This window comes from Hemibagrus wyckioides, linkage group LG25 (assembly GCF_019097595.1).
Source record: "Hemibagrus wyckioides isolate EC202008001 linkage group LG25, SWU_Hwy_1.0, whole genome shotgun sequence".
Classification (NCBI taxonomy): domain Eukaryota; kingdom Metazoa; phylum Chordata; class Actinopteri; order Siluriformes; family Bagridae; genus Hemibagrus; species Hemibagrus wyckioides.
In genome coordinates this window covers 8,169,226-8,183,267 of record NC_080734.1, presented here as the reverse complement: position 1 = coordinate 8,183,267, position 14,042 = coordinate 8,169,226, and the positions used below count along the sequence as shown (strand labels likewise).

The 14,042-nt window shown below is 39.0% G+C and overlaps 2 protein-coding genes across 2 annotated transcripts in view; one reads left to right on the top strand and one right to left on the bottom strand.

Moving 5' to 3' along the window:
• Positions 1 to 100: 100 nt before the first annotated feature.
• crnkl1 (crooked neck pre-mRNA splicing factor 1) lies at positions 101 to 6,323 on the bottom strand. The gene is made up of 14 exons (XM_058379495.1): positions 6,113 to 6,323; positions 5,206 to 5,358; positions 5,020 to 5,111; positions 4,763 to 4,921; positions 4,506 to 4,672; positions 3,725 to 3,903; positions 3,401 to 3,571; positions 2,843 to 3,034; positions 2,677 to 2,736; positions 2,338 to 2,418; positions 2,016 to 2,255; positions 1,829 to 1,930; positions 1,050 to 1,298; positions 101 to 722 (listed from the first exon to the last, which is right to left on the bottom strand). The coding sequence occupies exons 1-14, from the start codon at positions 6,158 to 6,160 to the stop codon at positions 363 to 365; spliced, it is 2,253 nt and encodes a 750-aa protein (XP_058235478.1). The 5' UTR covers positions 6,161 to 6,323; the 3' UTR covers positions 101 to 362.
• Positions 6,324 to 6,481: 158 nt separating this feature from the next.
• cfap61 (cilia and flagella associated protein 61) overlaps positions 6,482 to 14,042 on the top strand; it is a 38,909-nt gene continuing 31,348 nt past the window's right edge. Inside the window, exons 1-7 of the mRNA XM_058379670.1 lie at positions 6,482 to 6,620; positions 6,744 to 6,892; positions 11,446 to 11,596; positions 11,712 to 11,788; positions 12,124 to 12,191; positions 13,225 to 13,342; positions 13,737 to 13,866. Of these exons, the coding sequence (XP_058235653.1) occupies positions 6,600 to 6,620; positions 6,744 to 6,892; positions 11,446 to 11,596; positions 11,712 to 11,788; positions 12,124 to 12,191; positions 13,225 to 13,342; positions 13,737 to 13,866 (714 nt within the window). The 5' untranslated portion in view covers positions 6,482 to 6,599. The remainder of the gene's footprint in view (positions 6,621 to 6,743; positions 6,893 to 11,445; positions 11,597 to 11,711; positions 11,789 to 12,123; positions 12,192 to 13,224; positions 13,343 to 13,736; positions 13,867 to 14,042) is intronic.

Here is a 14,042-nt window from a genome sequence, read left to right as displayed (position 1 = left end):
TACATTGTCACTGCTTCAGTTTTACATCTCAGTGTGCTCTGCTGGTGGTCAATAATTATTCAGTACCATTATTTATTTATTTTTTTATTGTTAATTTAGATAGATAATTTAACTCCATTATTTGAGAGTTATGTTAGCCTTGAAGCTCCTAATCTTGGCTAATTTAGGATGATCATTTAACTAATTAATTCATGAACATCTTATAAAGACAAATAATTGAAATGCACTTGCTTTTCTTTTTTATTTTGTTATAAAAGAATAGTGAGAACAGTCTGTGAGGAAGTGAATGCACCATCAGTCCAGTTTATCCTGATCCTGAATAAAAGGAAAAAAGAAAAAAAAAAAAAAAAATCTTTTTCAGTTTAGTCCTCCTCTGCAGGATTTGTCTTCTCCACTTTTTTGTCTTCTGAGTTCTCCTCATCACTTTCACTACTGCTGCTGCTGCTACTACTACTACTACTGCTGCTGCTGCTGTCACTGTCATCACGATCGTCACACGCACTCTCTTTATTCTCCTGTGTCTCTTCGGTTTCCTCCTGCTCGTCTTGTGGCTGTGCGGGTTCGGCGCTCTCGTCCTTTTCCGTCTCTGCTTCCTCCTGAATCTCGTCCTGCTGTTGCTGCTTCTTCCACATCTTAGCCATGGCCAGTAGTTTGAGATTGGGCTGATTGGCAGCATCCTCCGGGAAGATGTAGTCGTAATATTCTTCCCATCCTGCATCCGACTGGAGAACGATACGAGACACCATAAATAAAACCAGACAAATAGAACGGTATAGTCCACACACATATCAGCAGTAAAAACGGCATACATGATCACAGGAACCAGTGAATGAATGAGCAGTTATTTACTATATGACTGCTGTGCATGTGTGTGACTGAACTGCAATCTAATCATTATCATACATTCAAAGCCTACAAGCTGAGAAGCAATGTTACATTGCACTGTCTAACAGCCATGTAAATAAAACTGCTACAAACTGAACAGTACCATCATTGTGATATGAAAATCTAATGTGAACACTGCATACAGTCTGTTTCCTCCTACTCACCCCATCCTCTGCTGTGAGCTTTCTCCTCTTCTTCACCTTCTCGGGCATCAGTTTCTTCACTCTGTCCTTGTTGGCCGAGGTGCCGAACTCCTGCTCGAAGTCCTTCCAGGCCTCGAGCAGCATGAGCCTCTCCTCCTTCTCCTCACATGTACGTAGGCTTCGGTTAGCTTCCTCGTAGACCTGCCTGCACCGTTGCAGTCGCTCCTCACCCTCAATGGACAGCTCAAACTGTGCGTAACTGATCCATACCTGCACACAACAGAAATATCTTTGCAAGCTACAATTTTGCTTAACTTCTTGATGTCAGCTTCCTTAAACTTCTGGGGTTCTGTCATAACAAAACTGACATGACACTGGCATACCTCTCTATTGCCAGAGATATTCAGCCCGAGTTATTTGCTATTGCAGCTGACAGTGACATCATAGGCTTACGTAGGCTATTTGTCTTAACCACAAATCAAACAAACCAGTATAAGGAAGCTTGTAGACGAGATTTATGGGGGGGGGGGCCCTTTATACTCACTTGTGTAACGACATTTCATTAAAGCTACACTAGGCTCGGCTAAAGACGTGACACTTATGTGATTAGATCTGCTAAAACTAATGACATCCCTGCTGCTTTTAAAGACTGACAACTCGAACACAATGAAGAAATGTTTAATTCAGACCTTACAGACCTAATCACTCTAGATAACACTCTCTATCTCTACAGAGATAAATGATGGCACCCCGGAACGTGTTCAGAGCCCCTGTGTTAGTAATGTTGAGAAGAACCCTACCTTGACGTGCTGTGTGCGCTGTAAGAGCCTCTTATAAAGTCCTCGCGTGTTTTCATATTCCTCCTGTTCGATTTCAAAGTCAATATAGGACTTCCATAGCACCTACAGAGTTACAAAAAAACACATCAAATTAGGACCACAGAAAATTCCAGGTGAAATTTAAAAGAATTGCAAGAGCAGGCAATACCTCTGGCATGTCGAGGCGAGGCTGACTGATGGCCAGCTCGAATATGGCTCGTCCTCTCTCGATGTCTCCGAGGATCGTCTCCAGCTCAGCAAACTTGATCCAGGTGGTGCAGTTCTCCGGGCTGTACTCCAGGTACTTCTCATAGAGCTTCCTGCAGCGGTCAAACTCTCTGAGCTGCAGTTCCAGCTCGATGTAGCCCTTAAACAGCTTATTCTTTGGGCATTTCCCAATGCCAGTGCCCTGTGATTACAGAGTAACCAAAGAATCAGACTGCAGTTTCAATAAACTTAATCCTGTAATTCTGAAGCTTGTTGAAATTTACCAGGCATTGTCTGGCTTTCTGCAGGTTCTTCTGGCGGACTTCAAACTGACCGTATAGCAGCCAGATTTTAGCGAAGGTAAACTATGAACAAGATTGAAATTAGACAAATAAATAAAATTGATCAATACGAGATGCTATAATGCAGGCGATGATTTAGCTAAAATAAAAATGACGAATTTCACAACATTAACCTTAATTAAAAATGAATAAAAACATTCAAGAATACACAAAATGTGTATCATTCACTAATAAATAAAAAACACTGTCAACATGTAGTATTTAAAATCTACTATTGCTGTTTGGCCTCAACTTCATAACATTTTATCCCTCACGGTGTACCTTTTTGTGAGGGATGAGCTCCAGACATGCCTGATACACCTGTCTCGTTCTCTCAGGATCCTGCCACAAGAAGCAAACCAGCACATGATGATGAATTTCACTGCACAGCACATATTTAAAGCCTGCTGAACATCACTTTAGTTTACTGCCATGAGTCAGGCCTGACCTTGACCTCCAGCTCCTCATAGAGAGCATAGTTGATCCACAGGTAAATGTAACGTCTCCAGTGTCTCTTCTCTGTGATGGGGGGAACGTTAGAGATGGCTCGTTCGTAGATCTCTCGGACCGTGTCGGCGTCTGCATCGCTCTCCACTAGCCGCAGGTAATCGAACCAGGCGTCATAGTTGTGTGGGTTTGCCTGTAATAAGAGTCAAGAGACAACTTAATACCTCGCACTATACTCTATTCTTTACTATATTAATCAATCAGTTTCATGTAGGTGAAGATTTGCAGTGGTATAAAAATGAAGAGTTATTATTTATAGTATTTATTTGCAACATTAAACAGAACAAATTTAAATGCCCTAGAATACTGTAGTCATGTTTGATAGCATGTATTTCTGATTATGTACATTTCTAGAATTATAAATAGTTAAGCATTAAAGGTAACTGCTGTTATTATTCAGTCATGTTAGTTGCTTATCTGAACCTCTGTAAGCACGGTGTTTGCAATCCAACGTGTAGATAAACACTCATGTTTCTTAGAATATTTAGTGATATTTTACCTTGACCTCCTCCTCGTACTGGAATCTCCTCTTGCTGACGATGACGTCCTCGATTCCTCTCCTGTCCCCAAACTTCTTCTCAAACACTGTGTAGTTCTTGAAAAGCTCCTGGGCCTGCTGTTTGGGGATTCTGTCCAGGGCGTACTTATAGATCACCCGCACACGCTCAAACTGAAAAACACACACACATACAGAGTCAGGAAATGGGTAACAGAATCTCATTGATGAAATAAAAACAATTTGATATCTCACAGATAAACGTAAAAACATCACCAGAGTTAAACCTCGGTTTCTGATGGATGCCATTTTCAGCAGAAAAATTACCTCTTTCTGTTTCTCCTCAAATCTGGCAAAAGCCACAAAAAGGTTTTCATCTATGTGCTCTTCGCCGAAGAACTCGACGGCCCTCTCGTACACTTTTCTCGCATGAGCAATGTAACCGTGCTTGTCTTCGAAGCGGGCGTATTTGATCCAGTTCTTCACTTCGGGATGGACTATCACAAGTGCAGGGGAGTTAAGGACTTAAACTTGACACAAGTTCAAAAATCAATAAAAGTAATGAATAACACAACAGCATACAGCTTACTGAGAATCACAATATTTTGGTTTAGAATTGAGATTACACCCATTTCTTTAACACCAGTTTGTAAGGAACAATATGTATATATAATAAACACGCAGTTAAACAGCATCATAGCAGATGAGAGCTGTGAAGGACAGCTCATCTGCATTAGCTGAAATCCTGAGCAAAATGAGCTAAATCTTTATGAAAATCAAGGTGCCATGAGTGAAGTGTGTACTTATAAAGTTGAAAGGAAAGAAACACTATCACAGAGTTTACCAGTGACTCAAAAGCCTCTTGTGGGTGAAAATGCCTGATACACTTATTCCATGTGAGTTCAGAGACCACAGTGTTCAAATTATGACACCCTCATCCCATCCATTTAATTAATTTCATTGGGTATTTATTAGTCAATACAAATAGAACTGTATTTGTTTAGTCATATTGGAATGGAAAGCTCCTGAGTTTCCGATAATTTCTGTGTAGTGAAAAAAAGCAGTCACCATTTCTACATCCCCAACACGAGCGCTCTGATAAGGATATATCTCTCATAAATGCAGCGGGCTTTCTCCACCTCCTTATAGCGCAGCTCAAAGTTAATATAAGAGTGCCAGGCCTGCTCTTCCGGCTCCCACTCCATCCAGCGCTCAAACACCAGCCTGCAGCCTGCTACATTCCCCAGCATCTCCTCCATGTAGGTGTATTTGTACCTATGAACACATCCAGACCAGCACCAGGTCAGTCCCATTAAACAGAGCAGATCAGCAAGAAGCGAAGTTAAGCTATAGTGTAATGATTACCAGAACTGGTTGACACGAGGCAGGATGGTTATGGCTCGGTCCCAGATGTTGCGAGCGTGATTGACCTGCCGGCTCTTCATCTCCATCTCGGCGTATTTCAGCCACAGCGTGACATTCCGGTGATCCACGTCCAGCGCTCGCTCGTAGATAGACCGAGCTCTTTAAACAAGACACCGGAAATGCAAAATCATTTAACCTGAATTCATTTAACTGAGTGTTATGATTGTTACAATTAATAGATATCCAGCATGTTATACCTCTGTATTTCTTTCAGACTCTCCTCCCATTGTGCGTACTTGATCCAGTTGCTTATGACGGTCCTGTTCTTTCTGATATTGTCTTCAAATCCCTGAGGAGCAGATATCAAAGATATTGAAGGTGAGCATGATGAAGCAAACCAGACCAAAAAAAAAAAAAAAAAACACCCAGGCTGGTCATCTTGCCTTGCGTTTTCGTAGTTTGTAATCGTTTAACTCCTCTTCATCAGTGATCTTCTGTTTGGGTGGAGGGGGGAGTAGCTCGAGTTCTCGTTCCTTGGCTTCTCGAAGCAGCTGCTCGGCTGTGATCTGCACCTCAGCCGGGGCTTTATTCTTCACCTGGTAGAGGAAAAGCACGTCATTGTTTAATAACCATCACATCTAGCAATACAATCTTTCCTTAAACAACTGAATACATAACACTGTACAAAAGGATGCATGTAATGATTCACTGTGTGACCTTCGATGTTGGACTTCCAGTATCTCCAAAACCAATTTGAACAGAATGTTGAACAATATCTTAAATGTTTTTTCCCCCTGCATTGTTTACCTGCTTTCAATTTGAGTATATACGTGACGTCATTTATTAAGTGACGTCATTCACAAATAGAATAAATGTACTGCTTTTATTCAGAATTTTTATTTTTTATTTTTTAAATAACAAATATGCCAGTAAGGTACAGACGCTGTGCAATGCCTTGCTTAAATCTCTCGCCCCCCTCTTTAATATCTATTCATATCATGTGTAAGCCCTGAGAATTCATTAATTAATTACCCAATAAATAAATAAATAAATAAACAAACAAACAAACAAACAAGCAGCAAGCAAACAAGGCTAATAGCTTGTAGCTTCGGTAGAGCTAACAGCATAGCATTTCATAAAAAAAATAATGATTATTAAAACAGAGGTATAGCTAATAGGTCCGTATAACTACAGTATACAGATGAACTACACTGCAATAAAACTATACATTATTTTATAGTACGGTTATAATGACAGCTATTGTCATTTTAATTTAAAATACCTAGCTAGCTTAGCCGACTAGCTAGCTACACACACACATTAGCCTCCATGCACGAGCACAACTCTTACCTTTGCCACTTTCGGTATTCTCTGCTTCCCTGCCGCGGTGGACGCCATGGCTTCAAAATATTATCTTACCACGAGAATGAAATAAAAAAAAAGAGTTCACGATATTCAATTTAATCTCTTAAACACAAACCCCTCAACGATATTCAATCAAAACCAAGTTTTCCGCCATAACTTTCCTCCTCGAGTTATTTTCCCCACCCGTATTACGTTGAGACCTGCCTTTCTTCGTTATGATTGGCTGCTCCTTAAAGGGTTTGGCGTTAGAAAGAAAGCTTCCGGTTTGAACTAGCCAATTAGAATGAGGAGTCGTACAGCAGGCACGGGGGGGGGGTATTCGAAAACAGGTGGGAAAAGCGAAAAGACGTAAAAATTTCGTTTACGGTAACCGTTTACGTCGCAGTCGTCATGACGTTTAATAACCATGGTAACGAGACGCCTAAGCCACGTTCAGTTTCTAATTCAGTATCCAAACTAATAGGAAGTGTTGATGAGACAGAGTGCAGGAATGGTAGCGATTTATTTATATATATATATTTTGACTATCTAGCCTTGTGCTGTAATGCAGTGTAACGGATTTAATGCTGATGAGTGATAATCGAATTTCTCTTGTATGCTTCCTTCTTTCTTTCAGGAGAACATGACGGCCATTACCTCTTCCAGTGGGGAAAAGACATCTGTAATTGTGAGAAGAACAGAGTCCTGTGATGCTCACAAGATCACTGCACTGACCAGTCCAGCCACTGCTGCAGTTTTTGGCAGCGTCAATGTGATCCATCTGCTGTGAGTGCTGAGGATAATTCATTCATACAGGGACAGGTTCAGTGGCATGATATACTTTACAGCAATCTCATACACAGCTCTGGAAAAATAGAGAGACCACTGCAAAATAATCAGTTTCTTATGTTTTTTTCTTCCAGGTTCATGTATTGGTGAGATGAACAGTTTTGTTTCATTTTTTGTGAACTGCTGACAATATTTCTATTAAATTCAAAATGTAACTATTGTTATTTAGAGTGTGTATTTAAAGGAAAATGACAACACGTCAAAATAACCCAAGATCATGCAGTATTTGCAGAGCTTTAATAACTCAAATAAAACAAAATGCAAATCATTTGTAAACAAATTGTGTTAATGCTTTGGCTGAATAACATTAAGAAGTCAGTATTTGGTGGAATAACCCCGATTTGCATGCCTTTTGGCTCCATGATCTCCACTAGTTTTTCACACTGCTGTTGGGGAACTTTATACCACTCTTTTTGCAAAAAAGCAAACAGCTCAGCTTTACTTGATGGTTTGTGACCATCCATCTTCCTCTTGATGTCATTCCAGAAGTTTTCAATAGGGTTCAAATCTGGAGATTGGGCTCTCTTATTTTTTTTCCAGAGCTGTATATATATATATATATCATACAACATATCTTAGATACTTGTTTGTTCAGTATGGATTACAGTGCATCACAAATCAGCATGGATTTAAACTCAGAATTTCCTAATTCATGCCACTGTATATCATCTTATAAAGTAACTTGTGACAATATATTATAAGACATCACCACCACAATATTGATTTCTGCAGTGTTTAGGTTTAGGTTTAGTGATTTAAATGGATTTATTTGTATCTGTATCTGGATTTAAACCTAAAAATGGTGTGACCCATGGAAAGCACTGGATTAAAAGCAAACAAACAAATAGAAACCAGATAGAAATGGCAACACTGCTCCTCATTTATAAATCGTTTGGTAAAAGATGTGTGTTAATGTTTGCAATAAACCTAAAAACACAATGGAGGTTATTACTATGCCACTAAACTTTTTTTTTTTTTTTTAAATATACACTACCAGTCAAAAGTTTGGACACACCATTTAATTCAGTGTTTTTTGTTTAGGGATTTATTTTCTACATTCTAGAACAATACTGGAGATTTCAAAACTATGAAATAACACACATGGACTTCAGTAATCCATATGTAATGACAACAAAAAACAGTCAGTTGTTATTTTAAGACACGAAGGTCAGGTGTTCTGGAATAGTTCTTGCAAGAACAGTATTGTCAAGTGCATTCGCAAAACCCATCAAGCACCCTGATGAAACTGGCTCACATGAAGACCATCCCAGTAAAGCAAGACCAAAACTTACCTCTGCTGCAGAGGAGAAGTTCATTTAGAGTTACCAGCCTCAGAAATCACCAATTAACAGCACCTCAGATTAGAGCCGTTATGAAGGCTTTACAGAGCATCAGTAGCAGACATATCTCAATATCAACTGTTCAAAGGACATTATTGTGTATTTCGGCCGCCTTCAGCATTGTTTTACAATGTAGAAAGAAATAAACATCAGGAAAGACCATGGAATTAGAAGGTGTGTTATGGTGTTGTCATAATTGAGTTTTATTTGCTTTCATTTATAGGTTTATGTTGATCAAATCAAGGTTTACAATAGTAAGTCTTCTTCTGTGTAACTTTACACTCACTCAGGTGTACGAGGAGGTTCATTGTTTTCCTCCCCTTAAAAATTAAGGGATTTCATTTATTTTTTTCTCATTTGTTTGTGTAAACACATGTGCAAATGAGTTATGAATAGATCTATTTATATCCAGTTTATATCAGCATGATCTGTACATTTTGCCTGTTTTCTCAAACCTCAGCTCCATCAGTTCCTGTGACAGTTCCTTAACCTCAGCTCCATTAGTCCAGTTCATAAGTAGTCTCAATAACAGCTGTGATCAAGATGTTTTTAAATCCATTTTTATTTGTATTTGTGACATTTAGCGAAGGCCATCCACCAAAAAGTCAGCGGCCAGTTGCAGAGGGCTTTACTCTGAGAATCAACCTTCTCTGTGTAGAGATGCCCTAATGCATTTCTAAACACAGCTAATATACATTACATTTCTGGCATTTGGCAGATGCCGTTATCCAGAGCAACTTACAATTTATCTCATTGAGCAGTTGAGGGTTAAGAGCCTTGCTTAGGAGATTGGTGGATCAGCGATTCAAATTGCTACCACGTTGGGTATCAATACCACGATGGGTATTGATTTAATTTCAGAACTCAATATCCATCTTGATAGTCTCCCTTTTAGCAAACAGATCTCTGCAAGATTAAAGACAATATATGTTCTGTGATTACTTTACATGTTGCTGGACCTCAAAGGCATTCGTTCAAGACTTTTCCCACTTGAAATATTTAACCCTGACTGACTGTAAACTCTGTGTAAAGAGAAACTTGGGTTTAACATTTCAACACTGCGCATACTTTAAACAATTAATCCTGGCTCTTTCTATTCTGACGTATTACACTGTACATTCCTAAACCCTGGCTTAACCTTCTTCCTTGCCTATTTGTGTCATAAACAACCATGACTGGATGAATACAATGGACGACCACTTTAAACAAAATCTCGCACTGGTGAGTAAAAATGTTGGGATGTAAATCCTTCTTTAGGTCGGTCATGTAGTTGATCAGATATTTACTGATATCCAGCTTGCGTTAATCTTTCATTCAGTTCCTTAAATACTCGACTACTTCTGACTTCACCATCCAGCTTTTTTCCTGACCAGACTTTTCTGCCCTCAACTGCTTCCTCTTCTCTCCTATTGACATGTTTTCCATCATCATTTGATATTATTATTATTTTTTCCCTTCATGCACTGTTCTATTTCTGATTAGTTGTCTGTCACTACACATTGAGTTGTAACTTTCTAACACCACATCGTTTCACACTGTAGACGTTTGTCACCACAATGTGGGGATAACACTGCAAAAAGCCTGGCTAATTCTGCTTCAGAGCAGTTTTTCATAACCCCGGGTAAAAAGCACTGCTAAACCTAATTTAGTGTTAAACATTCCTCTACCTGGGTTAAAAGCAGGGTTTAGAACACGGGTCCCCAAACATTTTTCCTGTAAGGGTGACATAATTTTTCCTTTCTTTAAGGCAGGACTGGGCCGACCCTTTACCAGAAATTTATATGGGCCAGTGTGACTACTAGTATTATTGTTGAGATTTTATTATGATTTTAAATGTATTTATTATGCCTCCTTATGCTAGACTAGTTTATTTTTTTTGTTATGGACCATACAGACAATTGACAAAAAAAAAAAATATTTGTATACTGGTGGGAAAAGCGAAAAGGCGTAAAAAAAAAAAAAAAATCCCGTTTTACTGCAGTGGAGGGCCGTGCATTTCACACCTAGGCCTTCACTGGTGTCCTTCCTGAATTAATCCACCTCTATTCCATCATGACGCTACGACAATAGATACTAATTAACCGTTAAATAGCAAAGTAAAAAGAAATTAGTCTACAGTGACTACATTAGTCACACCTCACAAGGAATAGTCCATTTTATTAGCCTTTAAAATGTATTTGTAAGGATGTCTGCCACCAAATCGATTTCTTCTCCTCTGTCAGCCATTGTGAGTTAAAATATATATTTTATTTAGCTTGTGCGGTTCGCTGCCTCTGACTACTCCAATTATCCAATCAAAGGACTGGAAACTGCTGACGTAATTGTATGCCTGCTAGATCGGCCCCAGTGACACCAACTCGAAATCTGATTGGTTAATGTAACAATTTCATTGTCACTTATTTTAAGCTACAGGTGCCTGCACTATTGATTCTGAAGGCCTTAAGGCAGATTTCTTTCACCCTGGCAACACATGATGTCAGCCACTGGCTGAAATATGATTGGATAAATATTCTTATCATAAATATACACTACTGGAAGCAGTGCAACCAAGAGAAAAGCTATGAAATGTAGAGAATAGACTATTGGGAATAATTTAATACACATTCATGGAAAAATATATTAAATATATTAAAATGCAAGTCAGTGATTCAGATCCCTGCTGTTTAGGCCAGCAGAGAAGACCTTGCTGGCCCTGACGGCCCACCGGGTTACGTCGCAGTCGTCATGACATTTAATAACCCTGGTAACGAGACGCCTAGGCCACGTATAAATTACTTTATATAGCCTGTTAAAAGAACATTATTACTATCATAATGACATAATGACTACAAAAAAAGGTTGGATCTAAAATTTGAAGGTGTTTTCTTCAACCACTAAAATTAAGTTTATCCCAGCAGATGGAAAACAACGTCTCTCACTGAAAGCCAACAGAGTCCTGATTCATTTTATGTCAGAATTATGGTGATAATGTATTTAATTTGTTTATACTTTATAAAATTTAATTTGTTTATACTTTATAAAAATCTGATTCTGCTTGGAGAATGGAACGCCAGTGTACTGGTAAAGAGGGTCCATCATTCCAGTCTCTTGTCTATGTAATAGATATCATATCAATTTTGTGTTCATACCTCTTGTGTGCTTTGTTTTTAGGGAAAAGGCTAATCTGGCGGTTACTATAAGCACAGCAAGGAATGAGGTCCTGGCCCATGCTGCGTTCGTGGACCATCCCATTGGTGACCTGGTGGATCAGGCTTCATGGGAGCAGCTTCTTCAAACCCATTTCAATGCCGCAAAGTTCACAGTAGGCAAAATGATTTTAATGATTATATGATTCAATAAAGAGAAAACTTTCTGTTGTGATCTGTCTCATGTCCAAAGTTCATTCTAATCATTTATTGATTTTTATATCTCTGTAGCCTTTAAACACAATTTTCCTGCATCTCTTTGTGGCCCAGCCTGCTTTTTCTATTTCCAGTGCTAAAGAGATTATCAGGTAAAAAATGAAAATGTAATAGAGTATTTTAAACAACTTGTGCATTTCTGAGAACGACACAGCATTATTTTGATTTGTTGTGCCTGTCATTCTTTTATGTATTTAGACTTGAATAAGCCAGACTTCTCTATAGTCATCCAGTTAAGGCCAGTTGAAATCTTGTTTGAGGCAGCGAAAATTACATTTCCACCATGGCAATGTCTTCCTGTTTCCATTCAGAGCCTTTACATTGAATTCTGCAATCAGATAAAGTTAGATTTTACATTGTGAGCTTAAAAGGGTTTACGCAAAGCAGACATGAAGCATGATGTCTCTGTCTTCTTCATCACTACCAGAACTGTGTTTAATGCCATCACAGAGCTGGAATACATCTGCCTCGTCACACCACACAGCAACAGCCTAGGTAAGAAATCCACACAGTGCCCATCTTCAGCTGAGACATTCTCCTAGTTACACTACCTTTATCCAAAGATGTTTGGATATAAAGAAGCCATTCGTTATTGTTGTATAAAAAATTGTTTAAATGTATACAGTAATATTTTGGCTTATATAATCAGAGACATTAGAGCTTTTATTCCTGGAATTTGAACACATTCATTGTCCTCCCTGGATTTGTTATCCTCCCTTTGCAACATTTATTCACCTTCAGTAAGCATTTTATCCTGGTAAGGGTCATGGTGGACTCCTGGGAATACTGGGCATGAGGTGGGAATATACCATGGATGTGGATCACCACACTCATTCACACCTAGGTTCAATTAAGAGAAGCTAATAAACCATTTGGTACGGTTTTGGGAGGTGGGAGGTATGCAGAAAAAACCTAAACACAGGGTTCACAGAGAGAACATGCAAAAGTCCATAGAGATATAAGGTGCGTATGTGCAATATTTCCCTTGAAGTTTTTTAGCTGATTTTTCCCCCTCAGCTGTCAGGGGATGATGGTTACTATGTTTTCCTCACACCTCCTGGGTCAAGGATGTGGTAGCTTAGTGGTTAAGGTGTTAGACTACTGATTAGAATGTTGTTAGGGCCCCTAAGTAAGGTGCTTAACCCTTGAGTGCCCAGTTATATATATATAAAATAAAATAAAATGTAAATCACTCTGGATAAGGAAGTCCCCAGTCTTGTGCCCCACAATCCCCGGGATAGACTCCAGGTTCCCCACAACCCTGTGTAGTTTAAGTGTTATAAATCATGGATATTATATAATATAATATAATTCATTCCAGTCTAAGTAAATTTGTTTTCATGGTGATGATACAGCTTCATAATTCTGGACCAACAGAATTTCAGTGCTGAACATGTAGCAATTTTGCCAGCCAACAGCTGGCTCTTAAAGCGTTGAACAGTTCCAGATTTGTCCAGATGTGCTAAAGAGTGCTGATACAATAGAACTAAGAACACAGAGTTATGCTCAGATGCTCTGTTTTCTTTAGAGCCAGCTCTGATGGACATTTTCGAGCCCATGCCCTGTGTTACACATGAATTCCAGTGTGGTGCATTCGTGTGCCATAGGCACAACTACAGTCCGAGACTGCATGTGCGCAAAGCCAGGTGCTTATACCTCACACACCTCACACACATACACACACAAACCACACACACACACACACACACACATGTTCAACCCTTTGCAAACAGAAATTCTTGATAATTAATAAAGTATGCAGTTCGGAGGAAGTAAAACAATCTGAAGTGCCAGTATTACCCAGCATTCACAAGTAGTGAGCAATGTAGTATTAGTTGAGACACAAATACATAGAATGATCCACACTGATGAACTTGGCTTGCTAGCGATGATCAGACTTCTCCATCCTGAAGACTTTCTGCAGCATTCCCCATGATCCTGTAGGATAAGCACTTTAGAGGATGGATGGATGGATTGATGGTGTTGTTGATGTCATGTGTTATGATGTGATGCATTGTGATGTGATATGATGTGATACAGGGCTGAAGATCTCGTTGACCTCACAAACTTAAAGCAGACAAAGACTCTGGGTGACTGCTGGCCTGTGGTGGACACACTGGCTGAGAAAATCGAGGCTGAAGATGAAATGAATCACGTGGCTGTATTTGAGGTTAGACAATAAATACAGTAAGAATGCATTGACATAATGGCAAAATTCCAAATGAATGTAAAGTGTCAGTGTTTTAATGAATAACTTTATTATGTTGAAAGATCATTTAAAACTAACTGAATCATCACATGCTCAAGTAAGATAAAAACTATAACTTACTAAATTAATTCAATTCA